The sequence below is a fragment of the Filicampus tigris genome, chromosome 4 (genome assembly GCF_054856515.1).
Source record: "Filicampus tigris isolate MCC_2025a chromosome 4, RoL_Ftig_1.0, whole genome shotgun sequence".
Classification (NCBI taxonomy): domain Eukaryota; kingdom Metazoa; phylum Chordata; class Actinopteri; order Syngnathiformes; family Syngnathidae; genus Filicampus; species Filicampus tigris.
In genome coordinates this window covers 28,302,409-28,313,804 of record NC_141220.1, presented here as the reverse complement: position 1 = coordinate 28,313,804, position 11,396 = coordinate 28,302,409, and the positions used below count along the sequence as shown (strand labels likewise).

Genomic DNA, 11,396 nt, shown 5'->3' with positions numbered 1-11,396 from the left:
GATAAGACCGCGCCTTTTTTCCTCGGAAATTCAATGTTATCAATCATGACTTTTGCAATATTGTATACATTCATGGGGCCAGGGATGGCGATACACAAAACCAGGGGGCGCTATAGCTATAGCGTCAGAAATCTGTGTAGCTTCCCCCAGTTAGCCTCCCGCCAATATTTTATTGGATATTATTTTGTCAGCCCCGTATGTATAGTTCCAACGCCCTTTCAGCCCCAGGAGAGAATATCCTGGAGCCATTCCTGCATTGGGCTCAGATAAGACCAGGCCCTTTTCCTCTGCTTCCCTGTGAGTTGATAATGATGTCTATGCCAGGGGCGTAGCCAGAAATGCTTGAGTGGGGGTGGCCAGGGTGACACAATACCTCAGTGAGTGGGAACAGGAATGAGCATACATGTGTGCGTGTACGAGCCATTCTTTATTACTGTATCGCATCCACAGTCAAAGCAACGTTGAGCTGTGCTTTACTAGATAATGCCACTTTCATTGTAGTTGCTTTGCTTTTATGTACTATTTTATAGTCTACTTGTATCTCATGCACTGATTCGCAAGCTAACAGCCAGTCAGAGTGTTCAATTGCCACCAACAGCCGACACCGTTTTGCTTACTGCGATCAGTGGCCCATTCATTCAAATCACTGATGTGATTAATTGATATCTAAAAAGCACAATGACACACCAAAAAATCTCTTAATTCTTCACAATTCTTAATGTTGCATTTTTTTCAAATGATACTTTTGTTATATTTGTTCCTGCCTGTATTGTGAGAGCAGGATTATGGCCCTTGAGGACGAGAGTGAGACACCTGGGTTTTAGAGCATTAGAGCATGCATTCAGATCAATTGTACATTTATTCATTAAATATGCATTTAATTTAAAAAAACTTGTAGCAGAATATCAAGGGGTCTAAGAATACTACATCCATGTGAAATCGCAGAAAGATCACAGATATCAAACATTTTCTCTCTGTGTGGGGGTGGCCAGGGTGTGTCCAGAGAGGGACAAGTGGAGGCTTGTATCTATCTGCGCCCCAGCTTCTTTCGGCCTTTGTGTGCACCAGGTAAAATAAGCCTTATCTCGGCCAGGGCCCACAGCTTCGTTTTTTTTTTTTTACTGCTCGTGCTTTTGAATGCGCCGCCCGTATGTGTTCAACGTCACCAGGTTGCCAGCGGAAGCTGACGTCAGTGTTGTTGTGCTGTTCGACAGGCACGTGACACGTTGGCGACATGGCGGCCGAGTCTTCTGCAAAGGTAAAAACAAGGCGTGTCTCCCCGAGAACGCTTAACGAAGAAGCGCTGCTCTGACGACTTTGTCGTCAGGAAGCGAGCGGAGGCGTCTTGGCCGTCTTAGCGCTCATCTTTCTGCCACCGCTCAGGAGCGTGTCGCCTTTAGCAGCAGCAGCAGCGGCGGCTAGCTTGCTAGCGAGCTAGCCCGCTGCTAGTTAGCCCAATGCTAGTTAGTCCGCCGTGTAGAGGCTCTTGCAACCTCCCGACAGGGAACGCGTCGTCAACTACAGCAGCGACCTCTTCGACGTTGTCTCCGCCGCAACTGACAAGACAGCTTGTCCATGCTAAACGCGTTTGTTTGTGGCCTGAATGTTGAGCTGAACCGCTCACAGTCATTTACTGTCACGTCAGCTACGTGCGCTGCAGTGCTCGAAATGAGCTGAAGGAGATGGTTTGTTTCTTGTCTTGTGCTCACTGCAAAAAGCTTCAAAAGCATCTTTTGGGAGTACCCACAATTCATCGCTGCCCCTTTTTACAACACGACTCATTCATTGACATTCACATCATTTAACTGCTGTTGGTTGACGTACAGCAGGACGCTGACGAAAGTCTGCACAAGAACAGAAATCCTAATTCACGTGTGATCGTATAATATATGACATACAGAGATTAATTAACGCCGGGGTATGTTAAGGTATTTTGTAATAACTAAACCAGCAAGGAAAACACACAAACAGACGGCAACTAACGTTCGTCTCTCACGGAGAACAGCAACAAAGGCGAGGAGGTTGCTGTCACGTTATTTCGCGAAGTAGAGTACGCACTCAAATTCATGTTCCATTGCACCCCGACATTGAAAATTCACCAATTTGTTTGTAACCTAGCGTCTGTTATTCGCCGAGAAGTTCACCTTTGTACTCGTTTTCGTCTCAGACCAAAGCAATAAATGTTTTACTTTGCCGCCATCTTGTGGCATCTTGGTGTTACTGTAGTACTGTACGTCGAAGCGACTGGAGAAATTTCATTTTGACAAAAATAGTGCTTTGCTGCCATTTAATGTGTTTATAGGGCTGGGAGGGAAGGTTTAATTTAGCGAATTGCTGCAGGACTCAGACAACAGAGAGCACCGCAGGTTATTTCAAGTTACATGGATTTTGTGCAATTCCAATGCAATGGCGATGATATGCAACACATTTCTGACATCTTAATCGAGCCCGTTAGATTAGGCCTCCACCAAAATTTGTTTCCTTGTGTGTGTGTGTGTGTGTGTGTTGATGTTGCGGGTTGGCACTGTGTTGTTTGTCCACACGAGCTCTTGTGTGTCATGTTCAGGTTCTATTTGAGCTCGAAGGCGTGTTTGTGCATCCAAGTGGTGATGAAGAAGACGCGGAAGAAGATTTTCTCGTTTGTGGTTTGCTTCGAATAGTTGAGAAGGTGAAAGCTTTTACGGGCTAACATTTCTTAGTTTGAAAATTGATGGCAAACCATTTAGGAGGGTGGTACTGAATTGACCAAACTTCTGAAGTTTTGACCCTATGTCCCCCTTGTCAGGATGCTGACATCATGATGGAGTTCACGCCTCTTGAGGATTCTGTGGACCCTTCGCACATCTTATGTGCCGCCAAGGTGTGTGTTTGTCTGCGACGTGTCTGTCGGCTCACATTCGGGCCACGTTTGTGTGGTCTGAGCCCGGCCTCAAGACTCGGCAGACGTCCCGCCGGTTCGCCATCCTGGAGCATGTCGTGTGCCAGCAGGACTCCAGCTCGGTCATGGAGTGGGCGCAGTGCGGCAACCAGCGTCCGGGCGAGCGGGCCCAGCGTCCGTTGGAGAGCCAGCAGAGCTACGAGACCGAGTGGGACCTGATCAACGCCGCGTCCTTCAAGAAGAAGTCCTGCGCCGCCGGAGAGGGTCGGTGGCCCAATGCTGAAAGCGTTTTTGTTTTCAACGGGCCGCCGGCTGAGTTGTCGTCGCTCACTCCGCCTCTTTTTCAGGCTCTGCGACGGCTGGCCACGAGCAGAGCGGACGGTTCTTCTCGGTCAGCCTCAGTCAGCTCGCCGCCGTCACGCTCCAGGAGGGCTGCCGCCGCCGCCGCCACCGCGACGCTCCGGCGCTGCTCTTCACGCTCAAGGGGTCTTCGTCGCTGCCCCCTCTGCACTTCCACCAGGGCGGCAGCAAAGAGTTCCTGGACAGCCTGAGGAGAGTGGCTACGCTCAGCGAGTGAGTACTGGACCCCGCGCAAGCAGCTTTGCCGCTGGTGCTACCACCGGTTCGGTTACCGTGGCGACTGCGGAAAGGCCCGGTCAGCGTCAAATGTTGGCGAGTGGCACTGAAGCGCATCATTTATATGCTAATTGTCTTCCTTTGAGGCAAATATCATCTTATGAAACCTCTTATCTGACACACACACACAGGAAATTGTCTGGGCTGTGGCTCATGCGAAATCCCTTAACCCATCTTTATTCCAGCATCTTGCAATACGCACACATACACACACACACACACACACACACACACGTCCGCTGTGATACAGAGACACCATCGAACCAACTTTTTAAAATAATTTTTTCCCCTCTAAACGTAAGACACACTTGAACACATGGAAAGACACTTATGTGTTTTTGATGTTATTATTTTTATTACAAATGTATGTAATTTTGCCGAACAAAAGTCAGCTAAATATCGTCGCTGTCCTGTGAAAAACACTTGTGTCCAATTTGGGAAGGAAAATGACATTTTCACGTTAATGCGATGTCTGCAACGCGGAAACACCATTCATGTAAAAATAAGAACATTGAAAAAAAAAAAATGGACGTGTTTTTCACAGGACAGCGACGATATGCTAAAATATCGCATGGAATGCCATAGATGGGCTAACTGACATGCGCGTATAATCCCACAGTAACCCTTCACACAACTGCGTGTCGGACACACAAAGAAGGGCAACGCATACAAAGAGCGGCCATTGATTTTGATTTTTGGAGAGGCGATTGTGGATGATGATGATGAGCACGCTCGAATGCTTGCACTCAGGTGCGCAGAGGACGAGTCCCGTCTGCTGATCAGCTCCCCCAACAAGGTTCTGAGTCAGTCCTTCGAGAACCTGGCGGATGACAACAACTTTGGCCTGGTGCACGTAAGTCTTGAGGCGCTGGAACGGTTCGCACGCACGAACGCATGCTGACGTGGCCGCTGCGTCCGGCAGAAGTTTCGCAAGGACCCCTACGTGACCACGCTGGGCCGCTTCTCCAAAGTCACCAACTACATTTTCGACGCCTTTCGGGGGACGGAGGAGCAGCACCAGCGCCCCCCGGAGGAGGTCGCCCACCTACTGGGGGAGGTCATCCCGGCCCTGGAGATCAACCAGCAGGAGGAGCCCGGCTTTGAGGTGGTCACCAGGGTGAGACGCCGTTTCCTCAACAAGTTCAAATACTTGAGCTCAGCCATCTGTACTTTACCGGACATTTCACGCGGACCACGTCGTCCCCTTGTAAACTGAAATGTGTATTTTATACGCTTTACTTTTTCGTAACCTAGTCACGACGTACGGTCCGCTCCAAAAGTATCGGAATGGCTCCTTTGTTGTTGTTGCATACTGAAGACATTTGGGTTTCTGATCAAGAGATGACTATGAGACAAAATGTGAGAGTTCCAGCTTTTATTTGCTGGTATTTACATGTAGACGTGTTGGACAACTTAGGGCCGAGCACCTTTTGTTTGACATTGACAAAACAAGTCCGTTGCATTCTTCATTTGTAATCTTTTCCGGGCCTCTACTGCAGCCTATTTCAGTTCCTGTTTGTCTCTGGGAGTTTTTCCTTTTAGTCGCCTCTTCAGGAGGGGAAATGCGTGCTCTGTAGTTAAGGGCTGCAGATTGATTTTGGCCAAGACCTTCCACGTTTTCCCCCCTGATGAAGTTTGTTGGCAGTGCGTTGGGTCATTGTCTTGCGGAGCGATGAGACTTCTAGATTTAAATAGCATGAAAGAAAAGCTGGAAGTCTGAACTTTTGTCTCATATTCAGCTTTTGGTCTGAAAGCCAAATGTCTTCATTATCCAACAAAAACAAAGGAACCGACCTTGCTGTTCCAAAACTTTTGAAGGGGACTGTAAATGGCAACAAAAAAAGGCAACGTCAACGGGAAATACGATCTTGCTAGAGTCTACTTTTGTACTCTGACTCGAGTACAGGGAGGCTTTTTGACGCAAATATCGCTGCTTGTACTCAAGAGTGTGTGAGTACTTTTGCCGGCTCCGATCAACTGCATGCCCGTGTGTGCGCGTGCGCCCACCAGGCGGATCTGGGGACGCGACCGCAGGTGACGCGGAGCGCGGCCGTCTCCGCCGACGTGTGGAACGGACATCAGGACCAGGACGGTCGCTTGATGCACGTCGCTCGGCTCCAGGAGTCCGTCTTCAGGGGGGCAAGTGGCACTCTCGACTTGTGCTTCGCTTCGGCTTTGGTTTTTTTTTGTTTTTTGCTTTGATTGCGGTTGCGTCATGCGTGGTGCCCCCTGCAGGGTCTATGCCACGCGGTGAGGAAAGAAGCCTGGAAGTTTCTTCTGGGATATTTTCCCTGGAACAGCACACTGGACGAGAGGAAAAGTCTGCAGAGAAGCAAAACGTACGACTCATTGTCATCAGTGGCCGGACATCCGTTTTCCACGTAAAGCGCTTGTCCTCTTTAGCGTTGCGGGTGTGCTGGAGTCGTTCCCGGCCGGTATCGGACGAAAGGCGGGCGCGCCCTGTGGACTGATGGCCGGCCAGTTGCGGGGCACGCACGTATAGACAAACAAGCATTCGCACCTGAAGACAATTTAAGAGTCTTAAGGTATGAAGGCCAGGAGCGCATGACCGCGTTTCTACCACTAAAGCCGGGCCCGCTGTTGCCTCTTTTCACCCTTAAAGCGGAAGTCAACCCCAACATATTTTTTTCAAGAGTATGTTTTATGCAAGCACACTAGTTGAAACACGGCATTCTGATAAATATTACGTCAGTGGAATAAGAGTTAATCCACCCATTTTTTAGCGGCCATTTTGTCACTTATGTCGCCTGAAAATGACGTCGCGGTTGCTCAGGTAACGACCAGTCACGGCTGACCTGTTTTCTGAAGCTGAGCCGTGATTGGTCGTTACCTGAGTCGCAATATTCATCAGAATGCAGCGTTTCAACTAGTGGGCCTGCTGGGAACATATTCTTGAAAAAAAATATGTTTGGGTTGGTTTCCGCTTTAAAGCCGGGAGATCGTTTACGTCAATTTCTTAAGATTTAAAAAAAATTTTTTTTTAATCCATTCCTCAGTTTCTCAGCCAATAAAATGCATCAGAATATACACGAGACGGTGTCGTGAGTCCTCGGAGGATATCCAGAATTTTTGGGGGGTCGTCATGGCGAACGCAGACGATCTCGGGAGCTCTCGAATAAGTTGCCGCAGTGATATAGACGACGCGTTTGTGGACCATCCGAACGTGATATATGGTTAAGATATTTGTTTGTAGACAATGACGATTTCGACGGCTTTGTAACAGAATAGAGGACGGTAATTACCACTCAATTTTCTAACGAAAAATAGTGCTTCTCTTGCACTGACACTTTATTTTTACATTTTCGATCGATACAGTAAAGGTGAATAAACTCGGGCCTGCGTGAAAGCCACATGTCCAAGTTCTCAAATTATTTTGGAATTATGTTTCTTTCTGCTACAGGATTTCCGCTGAGATGAATTATTTTGTAGGTGTTGAATTTCCGGGAAAACGTCAGGTTTTCGAGGGTGATTCCAAAGACGACCTTAGCTTTTAGAGAAACGTTGAGCCTTTCGGTCTAAACTTTGGGTTTATGGGAGCCTCTAAATTGTCCTTGGCTGTGATTGTGAGCGTTGTTTGTCCATATTTGTCCCGGGATTTGCCGGCCAGCGGTCCAGGGTGCGCCTGCAAGTCTGCTGGAACGCCTCCAGCTCCCCCGCCACACCGCCGAGGTGAAGTGCTGTCCGAAAACGGGCGGCTGGCGAGAAAGCGAGTGTGATTGATGTGAAAGCGTACGCTGGTCGCTGCCGCAGGGATGAATATTTCCGCATGAAGCTGCAGTGGAAGTCGGTGAGCGAGGAGCAGGAGAGGAGGAATTCCCGCCTGCGAGACTACCGCAGTCTGATTGGTGAGGTTCACGCTCGACCCTCGGACTCGGCAGCTCGCGCGGGTTAGCCTCGCAGGCCCGCTACAACGCCGCCCACCCCCACCCCCCCCCCCCGCTGCCCTTTGCAGAGAAAGATGTCAACCGGACAGACAGAAGCAATCGATTCTACGAGGGGATGGATAATCCGGGTCTGGTCCTCCTGCACGACATCCTCATGACGTACTGCATGTACGACTTTGACCTTGGTGAGCGCGCGTCTCCTTTGCGCTCCCGTCGCCGGCGTGCGCGCTCACCGTGCGTGCGTGCGTGCAGGTTACGTGCAGGGCATGAGCGACCTGCTGTCGCCGATCGTCTTCGTCATGGAGAACGAGGTGGACGCTTTCTGGTGTTTCGTCTGCTTCATGGAGCACATGGTGAGTTCTTGTGAGGTGTGCAGGCGGAACCTGAACTTGAACTGGTTCGGGTTCTGACCGGCGTTGTCGTCATCCCTCGTAGCACCAGAACTTTGAGGAGCAGATGCAAGGGATGAAGACTCAGCTGATCCAGCTCAGTACGCTGCTCAGGTTGCTGGATCCGTCCTTCTGCAGCTATCTCGGTATGCACCGACTTCAGTGTCGTGGCGCCTCCACGATTCAGGGGAATGGCAAACGATTCCGCTCGCGGCGACTGCGTTCATCATATGAAGAGTCATATAGTCATAAGATGATGTCATCGCGTTTTGTGTGTGTGTGGTTGAAAACAGTCGACAGAAGTGACAAAATGGCCGCCCCCTGACATGGCTAAAAACGGGTGGATTTTGCTGCTTAAGCTCATATTCCACAAATGCAATATTCAAAATTCAACTAGCGGGCCTGCATGGAACATTCTTGAAAAAAAATATGTTTGGGTGGACTTTCTCTTTAAAGTAAATGGAACAATAGTCTAGATTTGGTTGTGACTATTTTCCGGGACTTGTGAATCCAAATTCAATTTGTCGTCACAAATATATTGTAGACCATAACATTCAGGGGAAATTGTGTCCGTCAAGTAATATTGATGAGGTGCGAAGCGTAACTACAATGTGGCCCTTGATTGAAATGAGTGCTGACGTCTTTCGTGAGCTTACGTTGTGGCGAGGGAGCGATTTCACCCAGCGCCTCTGTGGCGTGCCGCTCCCGACCTTTGAACTGTCCCCGGTGCGCCCGCAGAATCTCAGGATTCCGGTTATCTTTATTTCTGCTTCCGCTGGCTGCTCATCCGCTTCAAGAGGGAGTTCTCCTTCCACGACGTCCTCAGGCTCTGGGAGGTGAGTGCGCCGTTAGAACCCCAAGCGGGTGCTGGAACCAGGTCCGACCTTGCTGTGTTTCAGGTGATGTGGACGGGCCTGCCCTGTCAGAACTTCCATCTCCTGCTCTGCTGCGCCATCCTGGACTCGGAGAAGAGCAAAATTATGGAGGAGAAGTTTGGCTTCAACGAGATCCTCAAAGTAAACTCGCTCCTCATTTTGTTGTTATCGTTGTGGTTACGTGCGCTAATGAGCAAGTTTGTGCGTTGGTTGCCGGCTGGGCAGCATGTGAACGAGCTCTCCATGAAGTTGGACGTGGAGGAAATCCTTCAGAAGGCAGAAAGCATCTGGCTGCAGATCAACAAGTGCCAGGTAGCACTCAGTGTCACATAACACAAATACAACTCTCGAGGACCCTTCTTCTTTGTTTTAATGAAACAAAGACTGAACCAAAACAAAAGGAAATGCAATTTAGAATAACATGAAAATTCAAGATACATCATTTTTGGCGTGATAAATTGAAAGAGGAAGTCAACCCCCAAAAATTCTTAAAGTGGAAATCAACCCAAACAGGTTTTTTTCAAGAATGTGTTCCCAGCAGGCCCACTCATTGAAACACAGCAGTCTGATTAATTTCGCGTTTTTCACAGGTGAGCCGTGATTGGTCGGTACCCGAGCCCTGAGCAGTCGTGATGTCATTTTCAGTCGACAGAAGTGACAAAATGGCCGCCCCCTCAGATGCCTGGATTAACTCTTATTCCACGAACGAACTTGTTTCAACTCGTGGGCTTGCATCGGACATATTCTTGAACACAATATGTTTGGGTTGACTTCCTCTTTAGCAGTAATATGTTGTGTTTGCCTCCACTAGCCTAAACATGGCATTCTGATTCATATTGTGATTTTGGAATGTGAGTTAAGCAGCAAAATGCACCTGTTTTCAGCCATCTCAGGGGGCAGCCATTTTGTCACTTGCTGTCCACGGAAAATGACATCACAGTTGCTCAGGTCACAGCCAATCATGGCTGAGCTCCAGAAAACAGGTGAGCCATGATTGGTTGTTACCTGGATGGATAAAAATTGGTGGATTTTACCACTTAACTCATATTCCGCAAACACAATATCAACTAGAAAATATTGGGGTTGACTTCCTCTCTAATAACTTCAGTTCACAAACAGATGAATTTACATTTTGTATATATTGTCGTCTTATCGTGTATGACACATGGTGGCCTGTGTGCCCTCAGGGCCTTCCTCAGTCCGTGGTCAACATCCTGGCGGTGGACTCTGAACCTGGCGGTGGCTGCGACTCGGGCGAGCGCGTGGAGTCGACGGCCGTGCCGGCCGCGGCCGTGGCGGGAGCGTTGCATCGAGGCGAACGCGCCTGCGCCAACTCCAACGGACACTTGAGAGCCATGGACTCTCAGCATCTCAGCAAAGTTGCCTTCATGTCGTAGCCAAGATTCGTATTTTTCTACCACGTGCACTTTTGTCCTCTGTGACGCCGGACAGGAAGTTGCGCCTGGACACCTTTTGCGAAGGAAAAGACATTTTTTAGCACGCGGGTCGTCATCGTCGTATTCGCAGCGGATGTAAACATACAATATATCCTCAATGAGAGGGTTGAGGCATTAAAAACCTTTTCTTCTACTTTTTGTGGTTAAGTTTCATTATTTTGACTGTTGTATCTTCCAGTGACTGTAACAGCGGCATACATCGTCAAGTGGGTCATTGTGGGTCATACAGCCAAATTTTTTGCATGGAAAAAAAAAAAAAAAAAAAATTACAGCACACTGCCAAACAAAAAAATGATTGAAAACATTTTGAAATCATCACAAGTGTACTGAATCATGTGGTTCGTTCTCATTCAGTTGTATCGTCCAACATCAGCTCACTCTTTGCATGCATTCCCACCGCTGCGCTCAGGCAGCAACTGGAACAGGACGGCAACAACCTCACTCTAGGCCAGGTATGTGACCTTCAACCTTGCTGTAGCGCAGTCCTTCTCAAATAGGGGTCATACTCGAATAAAGTGCAATTGCACATCCACTCCACTAAGTGGAAGTGACACACTCATTGTCATTGCCAGAGAACAAAGCCTAAAGCGACACCATGGAGAAAAAAATGCAACAGGGCTGAACGACAAGTACATTGAGGAAATGGAAATGAAATGGCCCGACTCCTTTGGAGGAAATACGCCAGAGCCATCTTGGAGGTCTTTCTGGTACGTGTCCTGATCATGTTGGAGCACCGTTTCCCAAGAGACAGACAGTCATCCTACACTTCAGTATGTTCGCTGTTGGCATTTAGGGTTCCCTCGTTGAACTGGAGCTCCCCCTCGTGCAGCCGCAGACCACGGCACTTGCACCACCATACTTGACTGGAGGCGCAAGTCACAATTGGGAATAACCAGAACATGGTTCCAGACAGTAATCCCTGCCCGAAGTCTGCTTGTCCTCAGCAACCAGTTTTCAGAATTTCTTAAAGCGGAAGTCAACCCAAACATATTTTTTTTCAAGAATATGTTCATGCAAGCCCACTATTGAAACAAGGCAATATGATTAATATCGCGTTTGTGGAACATGAGAAATCCAACCGTTTTTAGCCATCTCAGGGGGCGGCCATTCTGTCACTTCTGTCGAAAATGACATCACAGACCCTCAGGGGTTAGATAGCGCCCAATCACGGCTCATCTGTTTTTTGAAGCCGAGCTATGATTGGTCGTTATCTGAGCCCTGAGTAGTTGTGATGTCATTTTCGACAGAAGTGACAA

At 48.6% G+C, this 11,396-nt stretch overlaps 1 protein-coding gene across 4 annotated transcripts; it reads left to right on the top strand.

Moving 5' to 3' along the window:
* Positions 1-995: 995 nt before the first annotated feature.
* Positions 996-10,273, top strand: tbc1d15 (TBC1 domain family, member 15). Of its 4 annotated transcripts, none has more exons than XM_086027854.1 (18): positions 996-1,068; positions 1,215-1,258; positions 2,567-2,668; positions 2,786-2,860; positions 2,989-3,142; positions 3,226-3,451; positions 4,265-4,367; positions 4,437-4,631; positions 5,525-5,653; positions 5,750-5,895; positions 7,286-7,380; positions 7,488-7,604; positions 7,672-7,772; positions 7,855-7,954; positions 8,547-8,644; positions 8,708-8,824; positions 8,909-8,995; positions 9,871-10,273. In XM_086027854.1, the coding sequence occupies exons 2-18, from the start codon at positions 1,235-1,237 to the stop codon at positions 10,078-10,080; spliced, it is 2,079 nt and encodes a 692-aa protein (XP_085883980.1). In that variant the 5' UTR covers positions 996-1,068; positions 1,215-1,234; the 3' UTR covers positions 10,081-10,273. The 4 variants fall into 4 exon arrangements, 3 of the variants coding, with proteins under 3 accessions (XP_085883980.1, XP_085883981.1, XP_085883979.1); XR_015086442.1 differs by lacking the exon at positions 996-1,068 and adding an exon at positions 9,568-9,666 and having other exon boundaries at positions 1,093-1,258; positions 9,871-10,014; XM_086027855.1 differs by lacking the exon at positions 996-1,068 and having other exon boundaries at positions 1,094-1,258; positions 5,750-5,853.
* Positions 10,274-11,396: the final 1,123 nt, after the last annotated feature.

Excerpts from the sequence above, each read along its gene's own strand:
- tbc1d15 (XM_086027854.1), top strand. The coding sequence starts at position 1,235 with ATGGCGGCCGAGTCTTCTGCAAAG. Across the intron at positions 1,259-2,566 it reads CGGCCGAGTCTTCTGCAAAG|GTTCTATTTGAGCTCGAAGG; the intron begins GTAAAAACAAGG and ends TGTCATGTTCAG. Across the intron at positions 3,143-3,225 it reads GTCCTGCGCCGCCGGAGAGG|GCTCTGCGACGGCTGGCCAC; the intron begins GTCGGTGGCCCA and ends CCTCTTTTTCAG.